Here is a 24,890-nt window from a genome sequence, read left to right as displayed (position 1 = left end):
TATTTGCGGAGAACCATGTGAACGTGTAATACACTGATTGTGTAAACATGTTGTCGATGTCGGTGACTGTAATCACAGTGCGAGTTGAACGTGAAAACATTGAAACCCTAGTGAATCTACCCATAATTTTGATCGTTACCGTATCGTCGTGTTGGCCTTAGCCGAAACGATGTTAAGAAATTGAAAGTGAAAACAAGCTTTAGACTTCTACTAATGTTTAGCGATCCGTGGATACGTCAGTTTCGACAAAATTTACGCTATCCAGATTCGAAATTACCATTCGATTGATTCAAAATTAGGTAAGTAAATAAGTTCAGAAGAACTACGTGGGGATTTTTTGTTCCAGTTATTACTATATTATTATTAATATTATTACTATTATACGATTTTAAATCACTGAAAATATAGCTCGCGTTTTTCCCAACACAAAACAAAATATATCACAGTGTTGTTCAGACGTGATTCAATCGATTTGTCGGACTTGTACTCAACTCTGATTGTGAGTTGAAGAAGTGAATCATCGAATAAGTGAATGAAGAAATGAACCAAACTCCTAATACTAAAAAAATATTTGCAACATGATATATTGTGCCGTGAAGTGTGTACGAATTTGATTTGTAGGCTTAAGCAAACGAATCAGAAGTTTTGCGACGTATAATTGTATAGACCTATGGTACATTATGAAACATCGTTATATATTATGTGTTTATTAAACAATGCACCACGAAAATAAAAAAAAAACTATTTGATTCATTTTTTATCACCCTATTTAACGGGTCAATATTGTTAAGTGTAAAAATGCACTTGGGAGCCCAAAATCCCGAAAACTCTGTAATTGTGTATATATTTCGCAACTTGTAAATCTGTATACCGTCTAAGTCCGAAGGTATTTTCTTCTAGTCCGAAACTGTAATCTTGGGTTATAAATGCAAAAAGAAAGCTTCGAATTCGTTACTTCTCTGATTAGGGTGTGAAAATATATCAATACATAGTTCACGTGACATGTCCTATATAATATAGCAATTATTTCGTACATAAAACAGCTTGCACTTACCATCAATCAGCTCTATTTGACGTTCCATATCCATTATACTCCAGATGTGATGTTTAATGCGCGGTCAATTGTGATGTTTCAGTCCCGTTTGGCACAGGAAGAGTAACGGCGTATTCAATGCAAGTCCAGACGCAAGTGATTCGGACACTCAGTTTTCCTTTTCTAACGATGCACCTCCATCTCTGCAAGTAAGTTTACTTTTTAGCACATTTTATTGAACCTTTAATATGCGAAACGCTATATTTCTAGTACGGGTGGTCTAGAAAAAACAAGTTATACAATTTTGAATCGTTTTTTTACCGATTAACTATCGGAAGAACATAATCGGCAAAAATTCGGACATCGGGAACTGTAAACACCTCGAAAGAAAAGTATTTATATAGATATCACATTCTGACCTTTCGAATATAAATTTCTCAGTAACTTGTAACAAAAAAACTCTTTCCTTGCCTGCGATTTTTCAAAAATACGCATTTCAAACACATTATCAATCAAGGATGAACAAAATTAAAAGTGATTTGCAGACGTTTGGTCGTATTTTATATCAAAATATGGTAAAAGCAGAAGAGATTAAAATGTTTTCGTTGATGTACTCGTGCTATCTGTAGTTTTTCAGATTTTTTTTTTGCTCTTCATCGTTCGATCAATGAAAGAAAAAAAAAACAATTCAAAATCGAATTACATGTTTATTCGAAAAACTACAAAGAAATTTGTACTCAGGAGGTCAAAATGCATGAGATTCATCGATGACGTCGTGAATCTTGTTGACTTAATTGTCCTAATGACTTAATACCACATACATCTCATTGTCAACTAAAATGAAAATTTTTGTGGCGGGTTTCTTAATGTTAATGACTCTCAGCGTTTTGTTAGTTGATCATACTGAAGGTTAATGTAAATTTTCAACTTATTTTTTCTAGGATGAGGGAGATGCTGATAATAGTAACGAAGAGAATGACTTCAACTTGAAGGTATGCATAATATATGCTTTTGGTATTGCACCTTACTCGATATTCCAGTAAATAAGTCAAAATAAACTGCAAACAAACATCGCTAACAACTTTATAAGAAATAGGTATACAAAAACAACTCTATTTTCTACCACCCTCATCGTCGTTATAAGCAAACGTCCAAGTTTCACTTTTATTCATTGACATCTTCAAACTCTGTAAAATCCACCGATCGAGTCCAAGAAAAAATTGTTGTGAGGTTTGGATAATTGACGTGATTCCCGAAATTTTATTGCTAGGTGATCGCATCGCGGGGCGATGACATAATAGCTGTGGCTAATCCAGCTCTTAGGATGTCACCACCAGTTCACATGAACTCTATGGAATGTGCGCCTCAACTTCAAATAAAAGAAGAAACCGCAGATGAAAAGTCTGAGTCGTGATAATATTATAAAATGTCATTCACATATGGTTATTGTTATTTTATTTTCTATTTTCTATGTATATGCGTTATACTCTGTTATCTAGTTTTATTAAAATTTACGTATAATTGAAATTTTTCATATGCTGAATTGCTGTGGCATTGCAAAGTTGAAAATCTGATTTCATTCGATTCTATTTACAAAAGTATGATAAACGAATTGAATGGATTTTGTTGAAACATCAGTATCCAAGAAATTTCCATTGTCCCACAGATCCAATGCCACTAATTATAAAACAAATTCTAAACATATATTTCTGAGGATTTCAGCATTGCTATGTCTGAGCAAAAGTGTTTTTATTTATGAGTAAGTTATTTCTTCAGAAACAAGCCAATTTCGTCTGACAGTGTTATAACATCATTTGTATGTACACGATCGAGTTAATGGCCAAGAATTTTAACCTGTTTCGAGTTTTTTAAGTCGCTGAGTTAATTGGATACCAATTCGGAAATACGAAATCAAAATGGCGGATGTTTACATGATTCCAGAATGAACTTTTGTTTGTTTGATCATAAGTACAGTTGATACGTACATTTTCGGCATCCTCCCTCCCTTCCTTTATTCCTACTTTCCGTCATGGTAGCATCTATTTATTAAATTCCAATACCTCACACTCATTCCGACCAAATTCTACGTATTCGCAAACACTCGTACGCAGCCAAATTCAGGTACCTACCTCGCGTGTTTATTGCCCGGCGGTCCGATGACAAGTGAGGACAACCGAACTGACGATTCTCCAAGTCACGCGGCAGCGTCGATTATTATCGATCGCTCTGAGATTTGAACACTTCGAACGGTTTGCAACGTTCACGCTACATTCTGTCTAACCGCGCACTATCCACATGCGATCCTTATATTCGTTTGAATCGAGGCGTCAAAGAAATTATTCACATTTCAGAAATAAACGAAAATCGCAAATAGCGTTCGTATTTTCACCGTTTAAGGCTCCGATGATAATATAGAAACCCGTAACTAAGACTTACCTTGTACAGTTCGCTGTACTTTATTCACTGACTATGGTGACGAAAATCACTCAGATTGTATTAACAAAGTTGAAAACGAAGTTAAAAATTATTATTTCGATAAATACATATGCATTATACATTATATATATATTCTAATTAAATATCTCAAAATATATATATTTTTATGTTAAATTATGTATGCTCGTGTTATGTTCATTTGTGAATTTATCTATATAACATGCATATAGAATAATTGTTAAGTTTTCTATTTTTGTTCACTTATATATAATATTCCTATAGCTAAACATGCATGTAGGTATATGCCTATATTTTCTTATGACTATTCCGACTCATCACGTTGGTGCAGTAACGACGAATATCCGTATTATTGTCAAATACATGTACAAAAGAAATGCATTTTGCAAAAAAAAAAAAAAAATAAAATAAAATAAAAAAATAAAGAAAGAAAAACAAATGAAATACTATTCACGTCAAATTAAACGTACTTATACGTATAATATAATGAATATACATTTTCATCGTCGAAGTATAATAAATTTGCTTCAACTACTTAGCCATGCTTCTTATACTTTTGGGAAGATTTGATATGGAGCCTTTGTTAACGCTAGCGGCTGTCGGCCGCATGAAACTATGACTTTGCACGATGTTACTAGCTCGAGGCTGCAGTAATCGGCTTCGACCAGTTCCCGCAAGCCTTTCAGGAGTTAAGCGACTTTGCTGCTGGGAATGAGGCTCTATACTGCTGCTGCTGCTGCTGCTGCGAGATGTTACCACCGGCCGATTTCTGAAGTTACTCCCCTTCGAAGAATCCGACGCACTCACCTACGAATTTATTCACATTTTTATTTTAATTAATACTGTCTAAACCCACCATAATTCAAAGTGTAATTGAAGTTATTTCAAATTTTGTCAAATCCTTCAATTTTTAATAAATCTCTGCTATCGAATAAAATAGTTGGATTTTTGTAACTAACGTAAATCGTAAATATAATAAGCTTATTATTCTGAGAATAAAAATAAGTAGGTACATTTGAAAGAGAAAACCGATATCAATAAAAATATTAAATTATGTGTAAAAAGAATAACTCGAAAAGCTTGATCACATAAAATAAGGTATGAATTACAGTCAAATAGTACTGATGGATTAACCGAGAGAAAAAATTTTGGAAAACGGCCCAACAGTTTTTGAATAACCGAAGTCCTAACAAGCAATTTCATATATAGTAGTGAAGATTACGATCACAGTCATCAGGCAAGCGATCTCGTGTTATGTGGTGAAATTAACGTTGCATCCTCTGAGGTGTAAATTTTTAAAACAAATTGCAGGCCACTTTTGTGAGTTTGTACTACAAACTAAGTCAAGGTTGGTCAAAATTGGATCAGTTGTTTCTGCGTCAATTCGAAACAAAACCGAACACCCTACATTTTTATTAATGGTATATATAAATGGATGAGAGGAAAATGAATCATGAAGTGACGGTTTCTAGGTTCTCTACAGTTATAAATCAAATAATAAATGCAATTCAATTACATACTTGCCCTACCGAAAATGTTCATCTGATAAATCATAAAATGTTATGACCGAAATCAACGTATAATTTATTATATTATTTATGCTGTAAATTCGAGAAAAATGTATAAAAAATCACGTAATAAATTACAAAAGCACGAATCATCAAATATACTAGATCAAAAATCATATAATAAATTACACGTTTATTTCGGTAATAACATCATATGATTCAAGACATGATCATTTTCAGTAGAGCGCAGTTTGCCCTAAAAGGTGAAACACCATGGTACGCTAAATGCAGCATAATTATTTTATTCGAATACTTATTTTGTGAATCAGCCTTACCAATGCGGGCTTCGGAACACTCCGTACAGCAGGACCGATGCTGCTGCCACTGCTGCTGCTCCGACTAGCCGGAATCCTGCTCGTTCCAGTCCTCTGATTTGTGTATTTCCTTACACCGTTGTTGTGAACCGGTGAAACCGGAGACATGGATGGGCTTTTTCGAAGATCCGTAGTTAGAGCCCGAATAGCGGAAGTGTATCCACCGAGTTGGTGATGGCTAGGAGCCATGTTGCGAACGGTGTTGACCGACGTCGAGCTGTTGAGGGAGCTCCTCGAGCTGCGGAGGCTGCTCCTCGAGCTGGATCGTTCTACCTCGTTCCTGGAGTTCTTTATTTTCGGTGTCTCTGCCCGCTCGAGACTCCCTGTTCGTTTTGGCGGGTACCTGGTCTTTTCGGCTCTGGGCTTCATAGAGGCGGTCCGCTGGGCGTACGACTGGAGCTTTGATGCCTGTTTGACGGCCTTGGCCTTGGAGCCGACGTTCCTGTCGTCGGTCTCGTCATTGCCACGCTGTATCTTGGGCGGCAATGAATTGTGTGCCGAATCCTGAGCGTCTGTTTCGTAATTACCACCGGACGAAGTACCCTGGCTAAGCGTCTCGGAAACGAGACTTTGCGTCTCCTCGAAACCTTCGTCGTTGAACTCCTGCTCCACCTTGGCCTTGCTGACCGGGTTCGAGGTGACGCTTATGTCCGGAATAAACTTAGTCTTAAACATCGATGTCTGCTTTGGTTCGTTTATTTGGATTTTGTTATCTTCGTTCGTCGTCAGACAGGCTTCAGCGCTTACGCGCAACGCCTCCTTCACTTGGCTCGGGTCTATCATGCTTCTGTTGCGTTCTCGGTTCGGAATGGCCCTCGCCTGATCGACCACCATCACCGAAGGCTCGCGTGGCCGGGTCTCCTGCATCACGGGGCTCAGCACGGTGTTCGTTACCGGGATTATCGGCGCCGGTTGCATGACCAGACTTCCGCGAAGGCTGGCCCTCTGCGACTGTACGTTATTCGATGGAGTCCGCGCAAGATGCTGCAGGTCCTCTCCGGACTTGGTTATTTCCTTCAGAGCCGTGTTAATTTCGTCCTTTTTCCCCGCGCTTCGTTGCTGCAATCTGCTCTGCCATATGCGTAGCAGCGGGTCTGAGTCTTCGGTCTTTTGGTCCTCGGACGTTAACAACAGCGACCTCGGCCTCTGCGGCTTTTCTTGAGGCACCTCGTTCGTTGGCGACTCGATTTCCGGCTTGTTCTCCTTGTGAAGAATCGCGTCCTGGTTCTTCTTGTATCTTCGCGTCCTTCGCGTCGCCGAGTACCGATCGAAGTGACCGTTCCCCTGATCTACGGGCGGATTCGTTATCTTCAACTGTGGAACCTTCGATTCTCGCGCCTGCAATGAACTGCTGCACCGCTCTCTGCGGCACGGCTCTTTCTCCACTGGTTTTACTTCTCGAGGAGGGCTAAACACTCGCCTTGTTGCCGGGGGTGTCTCAATATTATCCGAATCAATCTCAATTTTGTCACTTATTTGATCGTCTGTTGACGTGTTGTTCTTTCCTCCAGGCTTCGTGTTCTTTTTCTGACTCTGCTGGCTCTGCAACTGTTCAAAGTGATCGCTCGTTTCTGCAGATGTCGATGTTTTCGTGGGCGCACAGTACGGCTGGCGAATGTATATCGTCAAATCATCAGGCGTTTGTGAATTCGCTACAGAACTGATTATGTTCTTTTTACGCTCCTCCTCTCTTATCGCCTGAAATATCAGTTGATTTGTTAGCAACACGTGTGATAGGCTGCGAACCATTATTAAGGGGTTGATTTTCATGATTACCTGTAAAGTGCTTGGTGCCAGAACATTTTCCATGCTGGACCTTAAGTTGAGCCTCTTCAGATATCGGGGATCAGCTTCTTCCGAACTGTTTGGCACATTCAATGTCGACTTTCGCCAGAGAGACTTGTCCTTTTGAGGGCTTTGCGGTTGGGCTTCTGAAAGTTAAGGAAAAACCATTTAGCACAGGTACACAAGGCAGTGTTGCACGTTACATCGTTTATATTCTGCACCTTCTATGGCTTCCATGGTTCTCATCACGTCGCTTTCCTCGACATTTGGACGCCAGTCGGAATAAACTCTGGTATATTCCTGCTGCACTGGTTTGTCCTCAAATACGACATTCATCGTCGAACTTTTGCCTTCGCTACCTACAGGAAAACATCGAAAAAGTAATCACGTGTAATTTGTCGACCAATGAAAATTGCCTTGTAAATTATGGAAGCTAATTAGGGAGTGTAAATTCGTACCAGAATCTTCGAATGATCGACGATTTGCCTGTAGCTGACGTGCTCGACGTTGAAGATCTTCACCGGCTCGTTCTTCCTTCTCATTTTCGGATAACCATGCTTCAATTTTCTGCCGCCATGCCCTTCTGCAAATTTAAAAAAATTTCAATGAATCTCATTGAGCAATGAATGCATCGAATGCCTGTCAGATTAAAAAAAAAACTTGCAAAGGGCTGAGTGCAAAACTGTAACGGTCGTTATATTGAGGAATTGTCGCTATACCCGGTTGGCTTCGTTTCTTCTTCCTGTAGAAATGGTTTGTTTTCCACGAGTGGCGATGGCGAGTTTGGACGTTCACGATCTCCGGAGAAATCTGCATTCAACAGATCCCCGCGTCGTGGTTGTCCTCGAGCTCTGCGGGCCCAGGATCGATCTAAAGAATATTCGGCAGTTTATTAATCCGACGAACATTTCATGTATTGCCATTTCTATATGATTCAGGCAAACTCATTCGCTACAAGATAAACATACCGAGACTTCCCCACGACTTTCGATCCCTTATGTTATCGTTACCAGAGGTCCTCAAGAAGTCCATCAGGTTACCTTCGTCCTCTTCAGACGGTACTCGACTTCGTCGACGGCGGAGGCTTCCGTTAGGAGTGATATCTGTGCATTCGAGCCAAAACCGCGATAAAGGATACTCGGATAAAAAAACGACCTCAAAGCCGTGGTCGTGTGCTTTCATTACCTGGAGAGTAAGTATCTTCTTTGCCCATATTCTGGTCCGGTCCTCCAGAGCAGGAACCAACTCGGGAACGAATTCCTTGAGCTCCCGACAGAGAGACATCCTCCTCCGACGTGACACCTCCGTTTTGAAGTCGTCTCACCTAGTTAAAAGCAATTAAAGAATAACTGGCTGGTATTCGGTATATTCCAGAATTGCATTCTGGATAAAACGAATACCATCGACGTACGCACCTTGACGTCACCTCGATTGATCTGTTTCAGCGGGAATCCGGCGTGAATGTCGTATAGCAAAGAGTCAATTATATTCGTCTCTGATTCTGAACCTGGGGTTTCAGCTTGATTACATACTGTAAACAAATTCAACGGAAATATGTAATATTAACAGATTAGAGGTACTATAGTAGTTATTCTAATATTGCAACATTGCCAATTGATATTTATCGTGCTGGTGATTTTTGTTCTTATGTAATCGTTCAAGATGTTGACATATACGAATTCTAGCTGGTCCGGTATTGCTTATTAAGATTTCAGGTATCGCGTACTTGAACACTGATTAATTTTACCTTTAGTATTTTATTAGTCTCGCGGGGATACAAAACTGTTATCTGCAAATTCGACTTAGTTTTCGCTATCAGAAAAATAAGTCATCTATCTTAGTGTTGAAAATCTTTCAAACAATTACAAAGTAACAGCAGAAACTTGCTTTTAATATTTTTCAAAAAACCACACTGATTTATACTGATATTTTTTAAACAAAAATTCGGTCAAGTGCTCAACTGTACAAGAAAAATGCCAAATAATATCACTGTTTTTGCATTTCTCCAAACTAAACTTACAGACTCGGATGAAATAACGTTTTGGATTTTTTGAACACGAAGCGATTCTATTATTACACAATAATATTGTCGAAACTGTTGCCAGTCAAATGAACCAACTATTGGTATTTTGACATTTGTTTACTAATCAAGGATTGAAACTGCACAATAATTTTTATCATTGTGTAATTGTTATTAAATAGCGTAGGCTGCAACAATGCTGGTAAAAATATCTCACGTAAACGTTTCTTCGCTGTTAATTGTTGTTCCCTCTGTCTTCGCCGGGTTTTTGCTTGTTCCTCTTGCATTCGGCGACGTTCATTCTCAGCGATCGCTTGTTTAAATCGCTGACAGAACTGTTGAAATACCCGGAAACATTCCTCTAGCTTGAAGGAGTTTATATCTTCGCAGAAAAACTCAGCTAGAGTTCTACGTACCCCTTCAAGTTCTTCCATATCTCTTTTTAATGCTGCCATTTCTCGTTCAGCAATCTAGAATGGATTTCCAGTTATTGAAAAAATATTTTAAAAGTCGTTTGCTGCAACGCTATTTTGTTGCTAACCTTGAGAAACGGTGCCATTTGTTCCTGAATGTCATGATCAGTACTCGGAATATTGATTTGGTTTTTAATATTCTTTATTTTTGTGTCCAAAGAGTTGAATTCGTTACTCAGTTGTTCTACAGTAGTCCTATAAAAAACAATAAAATATTTTTATCGTCATTATTCGTAGATACGATTATTGTAAAAACATTTTTGTACAAATGTACACTTATCATCGGTATCTCCCACTTAAATTTTATCAAATAAAATTGCTCTTCATTACCTTGTGGCAGCTTCCAAAGCCTTCATGTCGTTTGTGAAACACAACAAGTCTTTTCTCTTCTTCTCCACTTGCTGTCGAAAAAAAAACTGTCTTAACATCCTACAATATTTCTAGAATCATGATGTGAATTAGGTTTTCTAAATACGATACGATCACAGTCTTCCATGAACATGCTGTACCAAATTTGACTTTGCATCAAATGCGTCAAATCACCTCATGGCTCATTACGCAAACAAATGTATCTAATGTCAAAATGCTTTCAACTGGACTAATTTCAAGTGATCTGTCGTCTGTTATCGTTTGGGTCATTAGTATAATAAGAATCTCATGACAAGACAAGATCGTCATGCACAGCTGATACAATATTTTACTCACCAATGCCACATAGTGGATCAGATTCATGCCGGGCTTATTTGCACGTATTTCCGTCAACTTTTGAAGCGATGATAATTTTACACCTGCAGCATTTCCAGCGTAACCACCCTGTTAATAAAAAAATTTAATTAAGTATCTGACTGGTCTTTTTCAGACATTTAGATGAATTCAATAGCGTTCGGCAATTTGATTCCATCTGTTGGCGGTATTGTTGGAATTAAAATTGTATCGAACTCTTACAGAGTTGAGAAAATTTCCTGCGACAAGAACCATGTACAAAACTTCCTGTAGCGGTTTATTCGTCATGAGATCCTCACCAGCGAGGATCATGGAGTTTATACTTGGTTCAAGGTAGCTCATATTTGCAGCGAACTCCTCTTTCAACAGCATGCATTCTATACGAAGTTTATAGCTGCAAGTTAAAGTAAACAGTCAGAGAAGTGCTCCCACTAACATCTCGGGACGTGATATGATACTTGGATAATAAATATCGCATACTTTGGTACTTGGATAAGTTGGAGAAAAAATTTCTCTGCATTTCCAAGCTTCGATCGATCACCGTCAAAGCATTTCAACATTTCCAACTCATCAACTTCAGGCAATATCTTCAACAAGCCACGCAGTTTTTCTGCGCCAATGTCGTCATGGCCACCTTCTCTTATTAACTGTATTATATCCTCATTGGAGCTAATAAATGTAATTGTGACTGTGAGTAGAGTTTCTTTACTTTATGACTGATCCACAATCCAGACTTACCTCCGAAACTGCTTTAGAAATATGTTCACGTTCAGGCTTCTCTTTCCGTCCAACAACGTGATCTGTCAAAGTCACGAATAGATACAGTGAATTACTTACATCGCTGAATGTTTTTCGTCAATTATTACTTCAAAGATTCAGTAAATGCATTTTAAGCGTTCATGACACAATTTTTCACAATTCGAAGCAGCAAATCGAATATACTAATTGATGCTCAACAAGAGAACAGCAAAGTGTTTGGGTCTCTGATTTCATTCGTAAACAGTATGCTTCCGAAAGAAGGAAAGTATACATGGCATTTGAAAATTGTTCCATCTCATTTGCACAGTTAACTATTCTTCTCAACGTATGCTACCAGCTGTCAAAGGGTGAACAAAATCGGTGACCCAGAGGTCAAAGCCACCCGTCGTAAGCTTTACTTCCAAACGTGTGTACGATAGATACTGATCAACAGCCAGACTCAATTGACAAAACTCCGGAGTATGACTCGAAAACGTAAGTTGTGTATTATCATAACGAAAGAGAATATCCATAAGCATCCAACCAACTGATATAATTACCTCAGAAGGTTCTCTCCGTCTTTTCTCAGTGTCGACGCCATACGCGGCGAAAGTCGTAGAGAGAGTAGCGGGAGCGACCATGGGTGGCATCTGCTGACAAAACAGGCCCTCCATCTCAGCCCAGTCAAGGTCAGTCATCGGTGAATTCTGATGGTTGTTAGCGACGAGTGACCATATGTTCCTCTTCCCGATGACCTTGTCGTTAGGGATCTTGTTCCAGTTGATGGTTTTCATCTTGGTCTTCGGTGTCGGTATTTCCTGCTGAGGCAAAAGCTTGGCATTGTAGTTTGGCGGCTCTGGGGTTCTGGACCTTGCCACCTGGGGAACCTGGAGCGGCGGTGGAACTGGCGGCGGTCGATGCAGCCCTGAATTACAGCCGCTGCTGTTTTCCGCCAGTAAAAGGGGTGGCAATGGCGGCGGCGGTACCACGTCCATGACGACACTAGGCCCACCTGGAATCGGTAGAGGCGGCGGAGGCGGCGGAAGCGGCGGAAGTGGAGGCACCGAGGTCTTCCGTGACGAGTTGCATGTCTGGTCACCACCGCGACCCCAGCAGCATAAATTTGTCTGCTAATACAGCGGTAATTATAAAAATCGGTCGCGGTTTCAGACGGATTGGAAAGCCCGGACGGCGTAGCCGTCGATTTTTCTCCTGTCATTCTTCGATCGAGCGAATGCGAAACACGTGCGTTCGGAGACACCGACTGCCTCGCCTATAGCTCTGCGACTCTGACCAACTTGTAATGCATGAAAGTGGCCCAACGATTGTGAAATCAACGAATGAGTAATGGGACTGAATAGTGATTGACAGCCGAGTGACAACCATGTGATAGAACAGAATGGTACGGAATATAGTCGCGCGTGCGGTGCTTCGTCGGACTTAATCCCCAAGGAACAAGAACGTGGTGTGAAGGTTCGATGAATGAACAACATGCCAGTGAAATGATAGATTGTCGAAAGCAGGTCAACATACCGAGTCGTATTTTTACTTCATATTCCCCGAAATTATGTAGTGTAATAAGGCAAGAGTATGTGTAGCCTTGCGAAGATAACGGTACGGAACAATTCATCTTTTACGTAACAACGCACCTGCAGACTAGGTGATCGAAGAAGTTTCGTCGCGTCTTCTCTGTTCTCCAAAAGAGTCGCTCTGTGTACCAGAGTTTCCGCAGTGTCCCAGGCTAAGTCACTGGCGGGTTCCTTAGGGTCTATACGGAGCAAGTGCTGCAGGATACTAAGAAATGGTATTTCTTGTGGAGTGTCTGCAATCTGTACGTACGAAATATTGAAATCACGGTGCAATCCGCAGTCCAGTTAGATCGGAATGTCGGTGCCAGAATCTGAACACAGTACCTGCTTCAGTATAGCGTAGAAGATATCCAAATGAGAGGACAAGTCAATGCCCGACGGACCCTGAAGAGATTGTTCCTCGTCACTCTCTCGTTGTTCGTCAAAGACATCCAGCTGGACTTGGAGATCCGGCACGCGACTGGATTCTTTTCTAAAATATTGTTATACAGAGCGGGGTAACTCGGCGAGGAAATCCGTTAAAGAGTTGCTTTGCTAATCGTCAAGGACGCGCTCTTATCCTTCTGCACGATTCAAATGTTTAAACCAAACGAGACAAAAATAGCATGCTCCATACGTATAATCGTGACACTCAATTATCTTCCTTAACACCAATTGCATAAGTCAAAAGTGTCCTGTTACTTGATTCGTAAAGACGACACGTTACGCGCGTGTCGTAAATTGTGTTAACGCATCCATCCGACTTTCGATCATGAATACTGAAGTCGTAACAAAGAAACTAAGTGAGAAATTAAATCGTTTATAATAAGAGAGCGAATGGTGAAAAATCGGGTTCTAAATCTAAATTAACCGAAGCCAATTCATGATTTCTTTTCCACCTTCAAAGGAACCGAGGTGTTTATTCTTGCGTACGCGCGAGTTCCGAGGTTTCTATAGACGCCTTACTCATCCCATAGACTCGAATCTAGTCAGCTGGCAAAAAGCCATCGGGTATCTGGCGGTTTAGATCTCAGCTCGATCCAATTTGGGAAAATTTTCATTGCACGCGGAATAGAAGTGTAACATTAATACGGCTAATTATCAAAGTCTATATCAAGAGTGAATAAAGTATTAAAGCTCACGCTAGATCTGGGCTACCTTTCTAGAGTATTGAACGTTCCTGAGCAATGGATTCGAGGTGCTCAATGCCTTGAGTTTTATGGATAAATAAGTATATTTGCATGGGTTCTGGTTGATGTTGTAATCTTCCTTTTCACCTTCGCACCTTGTGTAATATATTTCCACATTGCATTGTCAGTGAAGGCATTTAGAAATCACGAACAACAAATTAGGAATATATGCAAAATCAGTCTAGTGGATAAGTGTCACGTTAGACTCGACAATAAGCCACACATGTCAAAACCGTAAGTCTGTGCTTCACAAATGTACTTTCAAGACGGTCAAATCTGGGAAAAGAAGTAGAGTGACAAGTAAGAAACGGGTGTATGAACACGCGTCTGAAAACGACTCTTCCAAGCTACGAAACATTCCAAACCGTACCGCAATATCTCATTTAAGAAACAAATCACCCGAAGTACCGATCGAAAACTCAAGTTGTCACCAATACCGATTCACTACAAGTAAAAACTAATATCAATGAGTGCGAATATACGAAGCCTCGAGTTATCGACTTACCAAGATAAATTCATTCATCCCTCAAGAACTTATTATCAGAGCCCAATGTTAGCGATAGGTTGAGTTTTCGATCCAGCTTACGAATCAATCGAAACTTCGATAGGTGAGATTACAAGAGTTTCCTAGGACGGCTTGCAACTGCTGTCCGTATAATCGAAATACAAAGCAAGCGAATTGTGAATGTGAAATTTGCCAATTATCCGCAACTGTTACGCATGAAATTGGAAAAACGGGTAACGGTTATATGTACCATCGGTGTACCGGGGTGTAAACCCAGAAAACGCAGACCGGTGCTCCTGCGGCGAAGCAAACAAACTGCGAGTCTCGGCCGAACGTATCAAGTCGTTGGAAGATTAGAGATGACTGTCCGGATAGGAATCGTAGCATCGCGAGTAGTTCGCGGTTCTCGCGAGTCTTCCAGCAATGCGACGTGATGCTGCCGATGCAGATGCAGATGCAGACGCGGCTATAATGCTCTTGTGCAGTTGCGGCCCGAGTTGCATTGGGTATAGGAACGGAGAGAACGCGCGGGCATGCGTATCTAACCGAGGACGAGGCCTAGGCGGTAAGTTAATTCGGGACACACTTACTAAAGGAATCGACGTTACTAAGAATGTGGAGTGGATTTGGTTCTATTTCTCGTACACTGCGGCCCAAACGGTCCGCTCACGCCGCTTTTTGCTCCTTTTCCTTCCTTTTATCTATTCTATTTTATCCTATCTCATTTTTAGTACGCCGTCGCAAGACGATTTCATTGCGTTGTACGGAAGGAATTAGATTTTTTCTATCACTTCGGAGAACCAGCGGTTCCCTGGATACCTGTTCGTTCCTTAACGGGAATGACGAGGCCCTTCAACCCTCGATTTTTGAGTCACCTTTGAATAGCTGATGTTGAAGCCGAAAATTTTGCAAATAAGCATCGATTATACGGCTGAGAGATGCTATTTTTATCTCCATTTTGAGCTTAAAATTTGGAAAACGGTCCGTAATTGTTTAATTGTAGGTACTCGTTTTACTCGAAACGAAGTTTTTCAACACTTTTCGCACGATAACTTTGAGACTGTTCATGCTACTTTTATGATATTTGGTACACATTTTATTTTGCTACGTAGTTTTCACAGGATTTAAAACGATTCTAAATCTGAACTATAACTAGATTCTGTGGGTTGCAATTTAAAGACGTGCTGAAATTCTTAATTCATCCAATGCTACCACGTCTTTAATTTATAACTTACAATTTCCAGTTAGGACATGGATTACCTTATTGTTAGTTCCTGCAAATACTCCATATCAAAATACAATTTGTCTGAAAATTTTTAAAAATCAAATTTATGGTTTCCATCAAGTTATCGCGTCAAAAATTTGGAAGTACGCCATTTTGAGTGTAGTAAGTTTGGCAATTATGAAACATTTATCAAACTCTGAATTTCAAAAGGAAGACCAAACTAGTATCTTTCAGAAATCCAATCGTTTGTAAGTTGAAAATCAAGCGCGAAGTTTTCTATTTGGTCTCATTATTAGGTTTTTCCTTATATCATAAAAAATTTGACTTTTTTGCTACATATGTTTATTCAAATTGAAGATAATTGTTGGATCAAGTGATTACGAAAATTTTCAACATTCTCGTCACATCCACATTTTTGCACAAACCTTGCCGGGTGTGATTTCGAATTGCATTCCTGCGCAAAAGTTATGCACATCCGTTATTAGTTCTTAACGCTTTCATTAATAAATTATGAATCGCAGAACAAATTTTATTATTATTTCAACACAGTAGAGCTGTTTTTTTTTTAAATACTTTTTTCTAACGATTTGCTATACTACGATTGGTCATTTTTTCTTTTTAATTGAACAAAATAACATCGATACAATATTTTAGGCTTTTTTGAGAATTTTTCATCCATTGAAATATTTCCAACTAAACTGTTTTACGGTATAATTATGCTAACAAATTAGTGACGCGAGTTTTTAAACGCCCAAGAAGTTTCTAAGAAGAGGTAATCTATGCACAGTTTTCACGTGTCCTAAATATGCGAGTTTTTCGAGGAACACCGGCTTTCAGACCGATTAATGTGATTTTAAACATTGACCTAAACTTATGGTCAGCTATTGCGGCCTGCGAGTCTAATACTCTAATTAGCCTGAAACGCGGCTCCGTGTAAATTGAACACTCGTACACAACGTAAAATCTGCGCTCTTAATCCCTCTCTCCATTTGTAAACATGTCACTCCGTAAGCGCAGTAACGCGGAGTGATTGAAAGCAAGGAATGTTTGAATACCATACACGTATCGTGACGTATGATTTGATTACGTTCAAGTATTAATATTAATAGCCCGTATATATACTAATTGGCTTGTCAGAATATAGATGGCAGGAAGTAGTGCGCAATGAAATATTTCTCCAGGTTCTTCAACTCGGCGATAACATTAGTATAAGCAATTATGTCAGTTATACCTATACATATATCTTGGGAGATTTGTCTTATTAGCCCTAAGACCGCATCGCTTCATAGAATTAATAAAATTTCGGTAACTGCACCGCATTGGTTGCGTGATTCTCAAATCGACGTGCAGAGTAATGTTCATTAATGCCTTGGGCTTCCGGTTAACTTGTTTTCGGTCCGAAAAAAAACACAAGCTCGATTCCATATAAATTATGTCTTGCTAATGAACATTACTGTACATTCATAATTTCAAACACTGCAGCTAATTTTTAAACTTATTACTACGAGATTGGATATATCGATGTATGTGTAATAAGGAGAAAATTCCTATCATTCGTGTAAAATCGAAAAATTATTGCTGCTAAGGTTTCGGATAATTATTTGTTTTTTTGCCAATTTTTATTCAATTTAAGATTATGATCAAGCGCTACGTGAAAAATTCAATCCCTGATTACTTTGGTGTAAAATAGCAGCATCGTTGGTTGATTGTGTGATTATTTCATGTGACACGAGTATGTGACTAAATAAAAGTTAAAAAAAAAAGGGTTACTACCGTTTCACGAGCGGCTTAAAGTTATACCGAGCATTGTATTTAACTGATTAAGAAGAAATGAATGATGCAATTTGTAAGTTGTAATATAATACCGGTAACACGATACAAGCGATTCTGTTCCGCTAAATATAATAATAATAACGCGATTCCAGTTGTGTTTATAATAGAGAAGAAAATTGCCTGCATATTACACCACGTGTATAAGTATATGCGAAACAATATCGCCTGGTTATCAAGATTATTTCTTGCGTTGGAAATTTTTCCAATTTTTTTCCACTAAGTACTAAGAAAAAAAAAAAAAACTTTCGAAGAAGTAATAAAAACTTACCGCAATTCGTTGAGTATCGGCAGTAGCTTGAGACCTTCAACAATTACATATTTATATTAAAAACATGTTTGCCAAAGAGATAAGAGTAATGTAATGTATCGAAATTTCATCGATTAGAAACGTGGATGAAATACTCGAAACACAAATCTGAGGACATTTCGGAAAAGGATTTTTTTCCAAGCGCCTGCACATTACTGAAAAAAATGAAGGTTATAATTATCGATTACCGATAAACTCATTTCGTATTCGCACGCGATCTTTGAGTATCGGAGTGGAGATGATCAAGCAGTTGATGAAGGCAAGTAGTGCTGTTCGATAATCGCCACCTGTGGCATTCTGCAGCTCGTCCACAACAACGCGGAACCGATACCGTTCTCTCTTCAGTTCCTGTTTAATCAATGGTATAAAAATAAAAAAACGTAACCAATGCTAATCAGAATAAAAAAATAAATAAATCACATTACGCCAATCGATGCTGAGAAATTTGGATGAAAAGGAAAAGCAATTTACCTGGTAAGTATGGAGAGTGTCGATCGTTCTCTGTCGTCCATCTTGACTGTAAACGCAAAGGGCAGACAGCAATTCCACAACTTGCTTCTTTACCGAAGTATTCGCCGTGTTCAATGCTACGTGAATAATAAATATATTACACATGTAAAGCGTATTCTTAATATTTACGCGCTGATTAATGAGACCGTCTCTTTAGGCCTGAGCGGACGCTCAACTCATGTGAAACCCGAAGCGCAAGAATTCTCTTTTGGTAGTACGAACCCGATTATGTTTACCGGAGTGTTTACGACTTGTTGCTACCGATTCTAATGCCGAGTTTGTTGAACTTTTCGCGATAAGAGTGTTTGGCTTATCTTAGCTCGTTTAGCAATACCGAGACGTGAATATTTTTAATTCGTATACGCGTAATGTTTGATCCTTGACTTACCCGAGGCAAGTTTACTGCAGTAATCAGGATTTTCGACTATGTAGTCAAGACCGACGTGTGAATCCATCTTTACCGCCGATTCAGGGATGCCTCCTCACACCTGTAAACGCAAGCAAATTAGAAAAGATCAGACATTTGTCGGAGGCAAATCAAGAGTAAATATCATATGATCGAACGAGGCTGTGTAAAGTACCAAAAATTATACTCTACCAATAGTCAATTTTAATTTAAAAATGGAAGCAGCAATGCAAACATATTCGGTTACGTGATTTTTGTACTGTCTTGTTCTTGGACATGTGAAGAATATTAAAATGATGTGTAAGTCGACATTTCCATAAACAGCTGTAATATATTTTACCAACGTTAAGTCTATATAACGAAGAATACGAAACCTCATCTCGGTCATGATGGCCAAATTTCTATTGATCGAGAAACGATGAAGCTACGATGGAATTATTGGATTTTTAGTACGTCTCTTACCATTTGTTACTATTCACTTCTGAAACAAAAATTTTCCACGAGAGAAGAACTCGTGAAAATTTCAAATCGATATCCAACTCCATATTCCCAGAAAACTAAATGTGGTGGGAAAAAAATGGGAGCTTGACGAAAAGCAAATGAAGTATTTTTTCAATCTTAAACTATTTATGAAAATTCTTGAAGAGAAAAATCAATTGTTTCAATTCCAAGAACTCCGTGTGACGAAGCTTTGGATTCCTTACAATGATTATTGCTGTACCCTAAGCCACAGCCTCGCATCACGAAGAGGCATTTTTGTGGCTTTTAACGTTCGTCGTATGAAAATGCTATTTATATTCACGAGTGGTCAACTTTTTGGCTAAACTGGTTTGCAAAAGAAGGAGATCTTCGGGGATCGTTTTCAAGATTCTACACGGGAACGATAATACCGTCTCATATTTTTCCGGCATCACACTAAGAAATGGAGCGGCTTATAATATTCATTTGAGCTTTGCAGAATCTATGCAAATAAATAAACAGGTATAATAAAATATGCTATATACCTGCGGATAAAATTTATTCACCGTACGGTTATCGTTTAATTTACATTTCACCGAGGTAAATTCCTACTCATCCGCTTCACTCAAGCCGTAACGTATGACAAGAGCAGGAACATGAGCATGAGCACGGCAATTATTTGCTACGGATAAACTGTCAAGTGCAATGACGAACGTGCTCGACAAATGTCGTTGCAAATAAAACCAATTAATTAGCTCGACGTCAAAAGTGCAATCCGAGAATATGTAACGTGCGTTTAACATTAACTCACTGTTGCCGTCATTCAATAACTGAACACTTGCCTCTTTTTACTGTACTAAAGCGCTTTCAGCTTCGTGTGAATGTTCAAAAAATACATCGCATGTACCTGCGATAAGATGTTTATATTACTGGAAGAAATGATATTTTATCTTCTGGTTTTACTACCAATTTAGCGAATAAAAACTTGTGACGAACAAATGGATTGGCTGAAATTAACTGATCTTGTAAAATTCGTTTTTCAATCATTTTTGATCGGTTGATATTTTATTCTGTGTCTAAGCTTTACAAAGCGCAGACTATGGCGCAGAGCTCAGGTTATTAGAATTCTGACTCAAGATCTCTTCAGCATAATTCTACTCACGGTCGCCCACATTGCGCCAGTGAGCCAAGCACGGCGGGCATCGGCAGGTCAAAATCAGATCTTGAAGAGAAATACGAAAATAAATTACCACAGCCGATGCCATTAACATCACAAACATGTTTTTTGCGCAGAAACGAATTTTTTGCACGTTACTTAAAGGAGGATCAAGTCCGAGAATACAGAAGATCGAAAATTGTACTATTCTCGTTGCAAAAAGTGGACCGAAAATCGCAACAGCGGGTGAAAAAATGTTATTGAATCCCGGTTTCGGACACCATTTTTTCCTTATTTTCGTACAATTTATTCACATTGTAAACCTAAACAAACTTTGAATGATGAACAAATTTTTATGAAACACTGTAAACAAACCTTGCAATTGCGGTTACGGAATTTAACCTCATAGCAAAAGTAAAATTCAAAATCTTCTAAGCCTCAAATCGATCATTTCGTTGCTAACTGCTGAGAGACGTAAAATAATAAGCGCATCCTGTTAATACTAGTGAATAATAAGAACAACTGACACGTATATATACAATTATTTATTATTGACGACGTGCGAAACACACTAGCTTTGTGCATGTCGGTTCGACAATTAATATAGACTAAAGATTAGCGAATTTTAGCTCAAGGTTATAGCTCGGTGCCCCGTGGCTAGAGATTCAAGGAGAGAAAGACGGAGAGCGCTAGAAAGACAAGAAGTACAAGGCATGAGCCACGCATGTCTGACATCTTTGCGTTGCGAATTAAAGTTCAGCAGGTCTGCAATCAAACACGAGATTCCTTCATACCGCAGCTGCAAAACTATCTTAACCTGCAGGTGCGACAATAAATTATGATGTCACTATTTGTGCGAATCAGAATTCCTGCAGGACTTTTGTTACATCTAACTATAAAAGTTTAAACCGAATATTTTCAAACACAGTTCGAACACTTGGCGAAGTAAAAATTGGTAGGGGATAATCGAGGGATTTTTTCGAAACCTGTAAAAGGAATGGAGACAGATTAAAACCACGAAAAGAACCACCTCGAGGCATTGGCGAATTGCGAACTGAGCCGCGTTGTAATTAACCTGCCTTGAGATAAAAAGTATCGCCGAATAATGATGCAGGTTCCAGGATGACCGCAGGATTCCGCAGGATGTAGAGTAGGTACTACATGCAGCATAAGACACTTATTAACGTAAGTGTTTCAATGTTACGTATGATATTACCATAAATGGTAAGTATACTCGGCGCAATGCTACTTTTCAAGAGAACACGATTGCGTCACTTACCGCTCGCACGAGTCAGTGGTTAAAAATAGAATACATATATGCGTGTGTGTGTGTATATATAATTATATATATACATGTATATATATATATATTGTATATATACGTTACAATGTCCAACGAATTGTATCGACGGTTGGGTTTTTTCTCATTCATGGTATTTTTGACTTATGGTGGAAAGAAAACGAAAAAAAGCTCGTTATGTTGGACCAAAACCGGATCCGATGCCAAAACGTTGAGAAATATATGTTGATTTTAGCATGTGGTTGCAAATGGTCCGAAGTCGAATGTAAAAGTGTGAGTAACGGGGGAAAATTTTGAAGGTCTGAAACAATCGAAATTTTCGATGAAATTCACAAATTGACATTTAAATCGTATCGCGATATTTACAGATTTCTGCTAAGTATATAGTATGGCGATACATTAGGATAAATTTAAACGTTAAGACTAAGATCAACATTTTGATGTGGTAATTTGAACGTAAAAATGTTCGCACGCATACGTAATGTTTAACATTTCGAAAAAAAGAAAAAAAAAACTCAAACGGTGCGTTAGTCATGTCTTTACTAAGTGCAGGTCAGTCATTAAGCAAATTATATAATCTCCAATTCATTACGACGATGTATTTGTTTACAAAATGTACCACTAGTTACTGTAATTATGCATTCTCGCTGACAGATTAACAGATGATGATACCAACTGGGTATATACTCATTTAAATAATAATTTCACTGTGTAGAAAAAGCAGATGGTAACAAGGTTGCAAATCATAAGTGTCAACAGAGAGAAAGAGAGTGTTTATATGTGAGTTTAAAGATCACATTATATAAGCGTGGTTTATAATATTAAACTTAATTATATTATACACCTATTAGGCCAGAAAAACGTTAACGAAGTTAAACGGCTGAAGAGGCTTTATTGTAATACAAAATTCCTCGTACAAGTTAAACTCGCCTGCTGCATACTCATGTTGGAGATTGTTTTTTTACGTACATATATATTATAAACAGGTTTCGTAAGGTGTGATCAATTTTAATTCCAATCCCGCTTCTTTATTAACGACATTTTCAAATAAACACTTATATTCAAACGGCTCGCTCCTAGACTGTAAACGGCTTTTGGTCAAAGGCGGAAAACAATTTGTCGAAACAAAATTTTCTGTATAACAATTATTTGCGGCACCTGCACACAGCGGGAGATCATCAATAGATTAAAGGTTGAATTCATGTCTGGATTATGATAATAACCGTGAGCACATTGTCACGGTGCGAAGAGACTGGTAAAAAATTTGAATATCCGAAAGGACAGACTCTAACGCGGTTTGAATCACGTATGAAAAAGTCGTAAGAGTAAAAATATGCAGCAAAATCGGTGCTCAACATATTACAATTATAAATTATGCGCGATGCTGTAACGCGTAATCGATTCATAAATTGTTTCCTTTGATTTTTTCTTTTTCTTCGTCTTGTTCAATCGTGAACACTTCTTTCAAAGGGGCGAGATAAAATCTCACTGGCTAATGATCAATTCAAATTTTCTCGTCACACGAGTATTTCAGTCCTTCCGATTCGAGACAGCCTTTGCTGACGAGTAGGTCGTACCTTTCACTGAGCAAACACTCTCGGTAGTCAGAGCGTTGCGTCTGCGACACGTGTAAATGTCAAAAAAAAAACATTTTTTTTTTTTTAAACCTTACAATTTAACAACAAATTTGGAGTTTAATTGCGCTACGAGAAATACTTTTATACAAAACAACTTGCAGTTTGAACTTATACACTTGAAATAAAAAATGACAAGCCGTATTCATGTATTGCAATCGATGCTCATAATACATTACAAAAATAATCTTGCAGCGGAGAAAAATGAAAGAAATTCCAAGCATCGGTGTGAACCATTGAATAATTATTTAGATTATACAAATATCTTGGAGATAAATAGCGTAGGCCGGCTAATACAGACTGTCTGTAGTTCCGTGAAAATAGCTTATGAAATGTTCGACAGGTGAATTGAAACGTTGACACAAAATCAACATGGCCGTCGTTGATACGCTTGGAATTCTATTCCGGCGATGACATCATTTTCAGCACTTGTTACATGTACAGTATTATTCCACGACGAATACCACGATGGCAAGGATAGTTTCGATTCTGTTTCATCTTCCACAGAAGCCCAGTAACTGAAACCTCAGCATGTAAGGTGCGTTGTAATTATACGATCATCAGCGCCACCTACAATCGCAGTAGGAACTTGAGGCACCATAAACCCACATTTCTCTTGGCTTTTCATAACTTAAGATACGTTGCAATTATTTAATTAATCAGAGAATATAAAAAGAGTAAAAATTTACTACGAACGAATATGGTAGATATATATTAACGTTAAAACGAGCATAAAAGAAATGAACAATTATGAAATATTGTGTAATGCGAATGATTCTGAGAAGTCTTTGCTCGAACTTGCCTTCAGAGATCCCTTCTAACTTCGCGAATTCCTGCGTTGTTTTTCCATTTCTTCTTTGTTACAATACGATAATCCCTCGGACTTTTTCGAAGGAAACCCGCTATAGCAAACAACGGTCATTGATGTTGGAGGACTAACAGCTAATCGTAGGCAGTAGATATATGGCGCCAGTGTGGTTGGAGACAACCATATCTGGTACCTTGTCGACCTCGCTTATCTTCTTTCCTGTCTCACTCTCTCGCGACTCGCCATTCGTTTCTCCGTTCTTCAATATTCATGGGCCTATTTAGAAACCAGGGCTCACTCCGAGTTCGTTGCCGAACTTACCTCGAAACTTGTGCCACTGAAGTCTAACCGAAACCTGTTAAAAAACCGTTTCTTTCTCCTTCGTTTTCAACTCAACTCGAAATCGGTATGGCTGAAAATTAACCCATGCTTTGCCAATTTTTCTTTTGGTGACGATTGTTAAATTAAAAAAAGGCTCCACGAATTGCGCTTCATATGTTTTCAATCATGCTCAATGTCAACGAGAAAAAGTAACCTAGGTATTATTATATCAGCATTGCGCTCAAGGGTTTGTGTTTCAAGTTTTTGGCGCGAGGTGACTCATAGACAAAGTCTTGTACCATAAAAAAAAAAAAAGTTAATCAGTTGGATCGTAAGAACGTCCAAATATGGCCAGTTTATAAATAATCAATTATCCTTCTGATTGCAGTCCCTCGAGTTGAGCGTCCACCGGAAATAGGTGAAATTTTTTAAAATACGTTACAATGATTCACACACAGGTAGATATTATGACCTGCGCCTTAAAAATACGAGTTTACGTAATCGGGTTATAAGCGTCACAAGTAGTTATACGCAAATTTTCAGTTCCATTGGGTTCAAAA

The 24,890-nt window shown here is 38.7% G+C and overlaps 2 protein-coding genes and 1 long non-coding RNA gene across 6 annotated transcripts in view; 1 reads left to right on the top strand and 2 right to left on the bottom strand.

Moving 5' to 3' along the window:
• Positions 1-2,565, top strand: part of LOC107221899 (NGFI-A-binding protein homolog) — a 35,508-nt gene extending 32,943 nt beyond the window's left edge. Inside the window, exons 9-11 of one of the 3 annotated variants that reach the window (XM_015661071.2) lie at positions 1,137-1,242; positions 1,975-2,025; positions 2,304-2,565. In XM_015661071.2, the coding sequence (XP_015516557.1) occupies positions 1,137-1,242; positions 1,975-2,025; positions 2,304-2,447 (301 nt within the window). In that variant the 3' untranslated portion in view covers positions 2,448-2,565. Of the gene's footprint in view, positions 1-1,136; positions 1,243-1,974; positions 2,026-2,303 lie in introns of those variants that run through there. The other 2 variants (XR_006904154.1, XM_046738837.1) reach the window with 2 other exon arrangements.
• Positions 1-3,155, bottom strand: part of LOC124294210 — a 51,489-nt gene extending 48,334 nt beyond the window's left edge. Inside the window, exons 1-2 of the long non-coding RNA XR_006904157.1 lie at positions 3,019-3,155; positions 1,055-1,236 (exon numbers count right to left, since the gene is read on the bottom strand). This is a non-coding gene — a long non-coding RNA (uncharacterized LOC124294210). The remainder of the gene's footprint in view (positions 1-1,054; positions 1,237-3,018) is intronic.
• A 778-nt stretch (positions 3,156-3,933) lies between these two features.
• The window catches only part of LOC107221879, a 33,362-nt gene continuing 12,405 nt past the window's right edge, over positions 3,934-24,890 (bottom strand). The window contains exons 2-24 of one of the 2 annotated variants that reach the window (XM_015661039.2): positions 18,635-18,734; positions 18,208-18,323; positions 17,925-18,084; positions 17,698-17,731; positions 13,022-13,169; positions 12,758-12,937; positions 11,669-12,238; positions 11,109-11,170; positions 10,851-11,039; positions 10,593-10,764; positions 10,353-10,460; positions 9,978-10,048; positions 9,716-9,842; positions 9,392-9,644; positions 8,570-8,685; positions 8,340-8,478; positions 8,123-8,257; positions 7,874-8,024; positions 7,613-7,737; positions 7,376-7,513; positions 7,146-7,300; positions 5,331-7,067; positions 3,934-4,294 (exon numbers count right to left, since the gene is read on the bottom strand). In XM_015661039.2, coding sequence (XP_015516525.2) covers positions 4,019-4,294; positions 5,331-7,067; positions 7,146-7,300; positions 7,376-7,513; positions 7,613-7,737; positions 7,874-8,024; positions 8,123-8,257; positions 8,340-8,478; positions 8,570-8,685; positions 9,392-9,644; positions 9,716-9,842; positions 9,978-10,048; positions 10,353-10,460; positions 10,593-10,764; positions 10,851-11,039; positions 11,109-11,170; positions 11,669-12,238; positions 12,758-12,937; positions 13,022-13,169; positions 17,698-17,731; positions 17,925-18,084; positions 18,208-18,323; positions 18,635-18,701 — 5,229 coding nt within the window. In that variant the 5' untranslated portion in view covers positions 18,702-18,734 and the 3' untranslated portion in view covers positions 3,934-4,018. The remainder of the gene's footprint in view (positions 4,295-5,330; positions 7,068-7,145; positions 7,301-7,375; positions 7,514-7,612; positions 7,738-7,873; positions 8,025-8,122; positions 8,258-8,339; positions 8,479-8,569; positions 8,686-9,391; positions 9,645-9,715; positions 9,843-9,977; positions 10,049-10,352; positions 10,461-10,592; positions 10,765-10,850; positions 11,040-11,108; positions 11,171-11,668; positions 12,239-12,757; positions 12,938-13,021; positions 13,170-17,697; positions 17,732-17,924; positions 18,085-18,207; positions 18,324-18,634; positions 18,735-24,890) is intronic. The other variant, XM_015661040.2, reaches the window with a different exon arrangement.

The sequence above is a fragment of the Neodiprion lecontei genome, chromosome 4 (genome assembly GCF_021901455.1).
Source record: "Neodiprion lecontei isolate iyNeoLeco1 chromosome 4, iyNeoLeco1.1, whole genome shotgun sequence".
In the NCBI taxonomy this organism is placed as follows: Eukaryota; Metazoa; Arthropoda; class Insecta; order Hymenoptera; family Diprionidae; genus Neodiprion; species Neodiprion lecontei.
The sequence above is the reverse complement of the archived record's forward strand: the minus strand, read 5'-3'. Positions and strand labels throughout refer to the sequence as shown.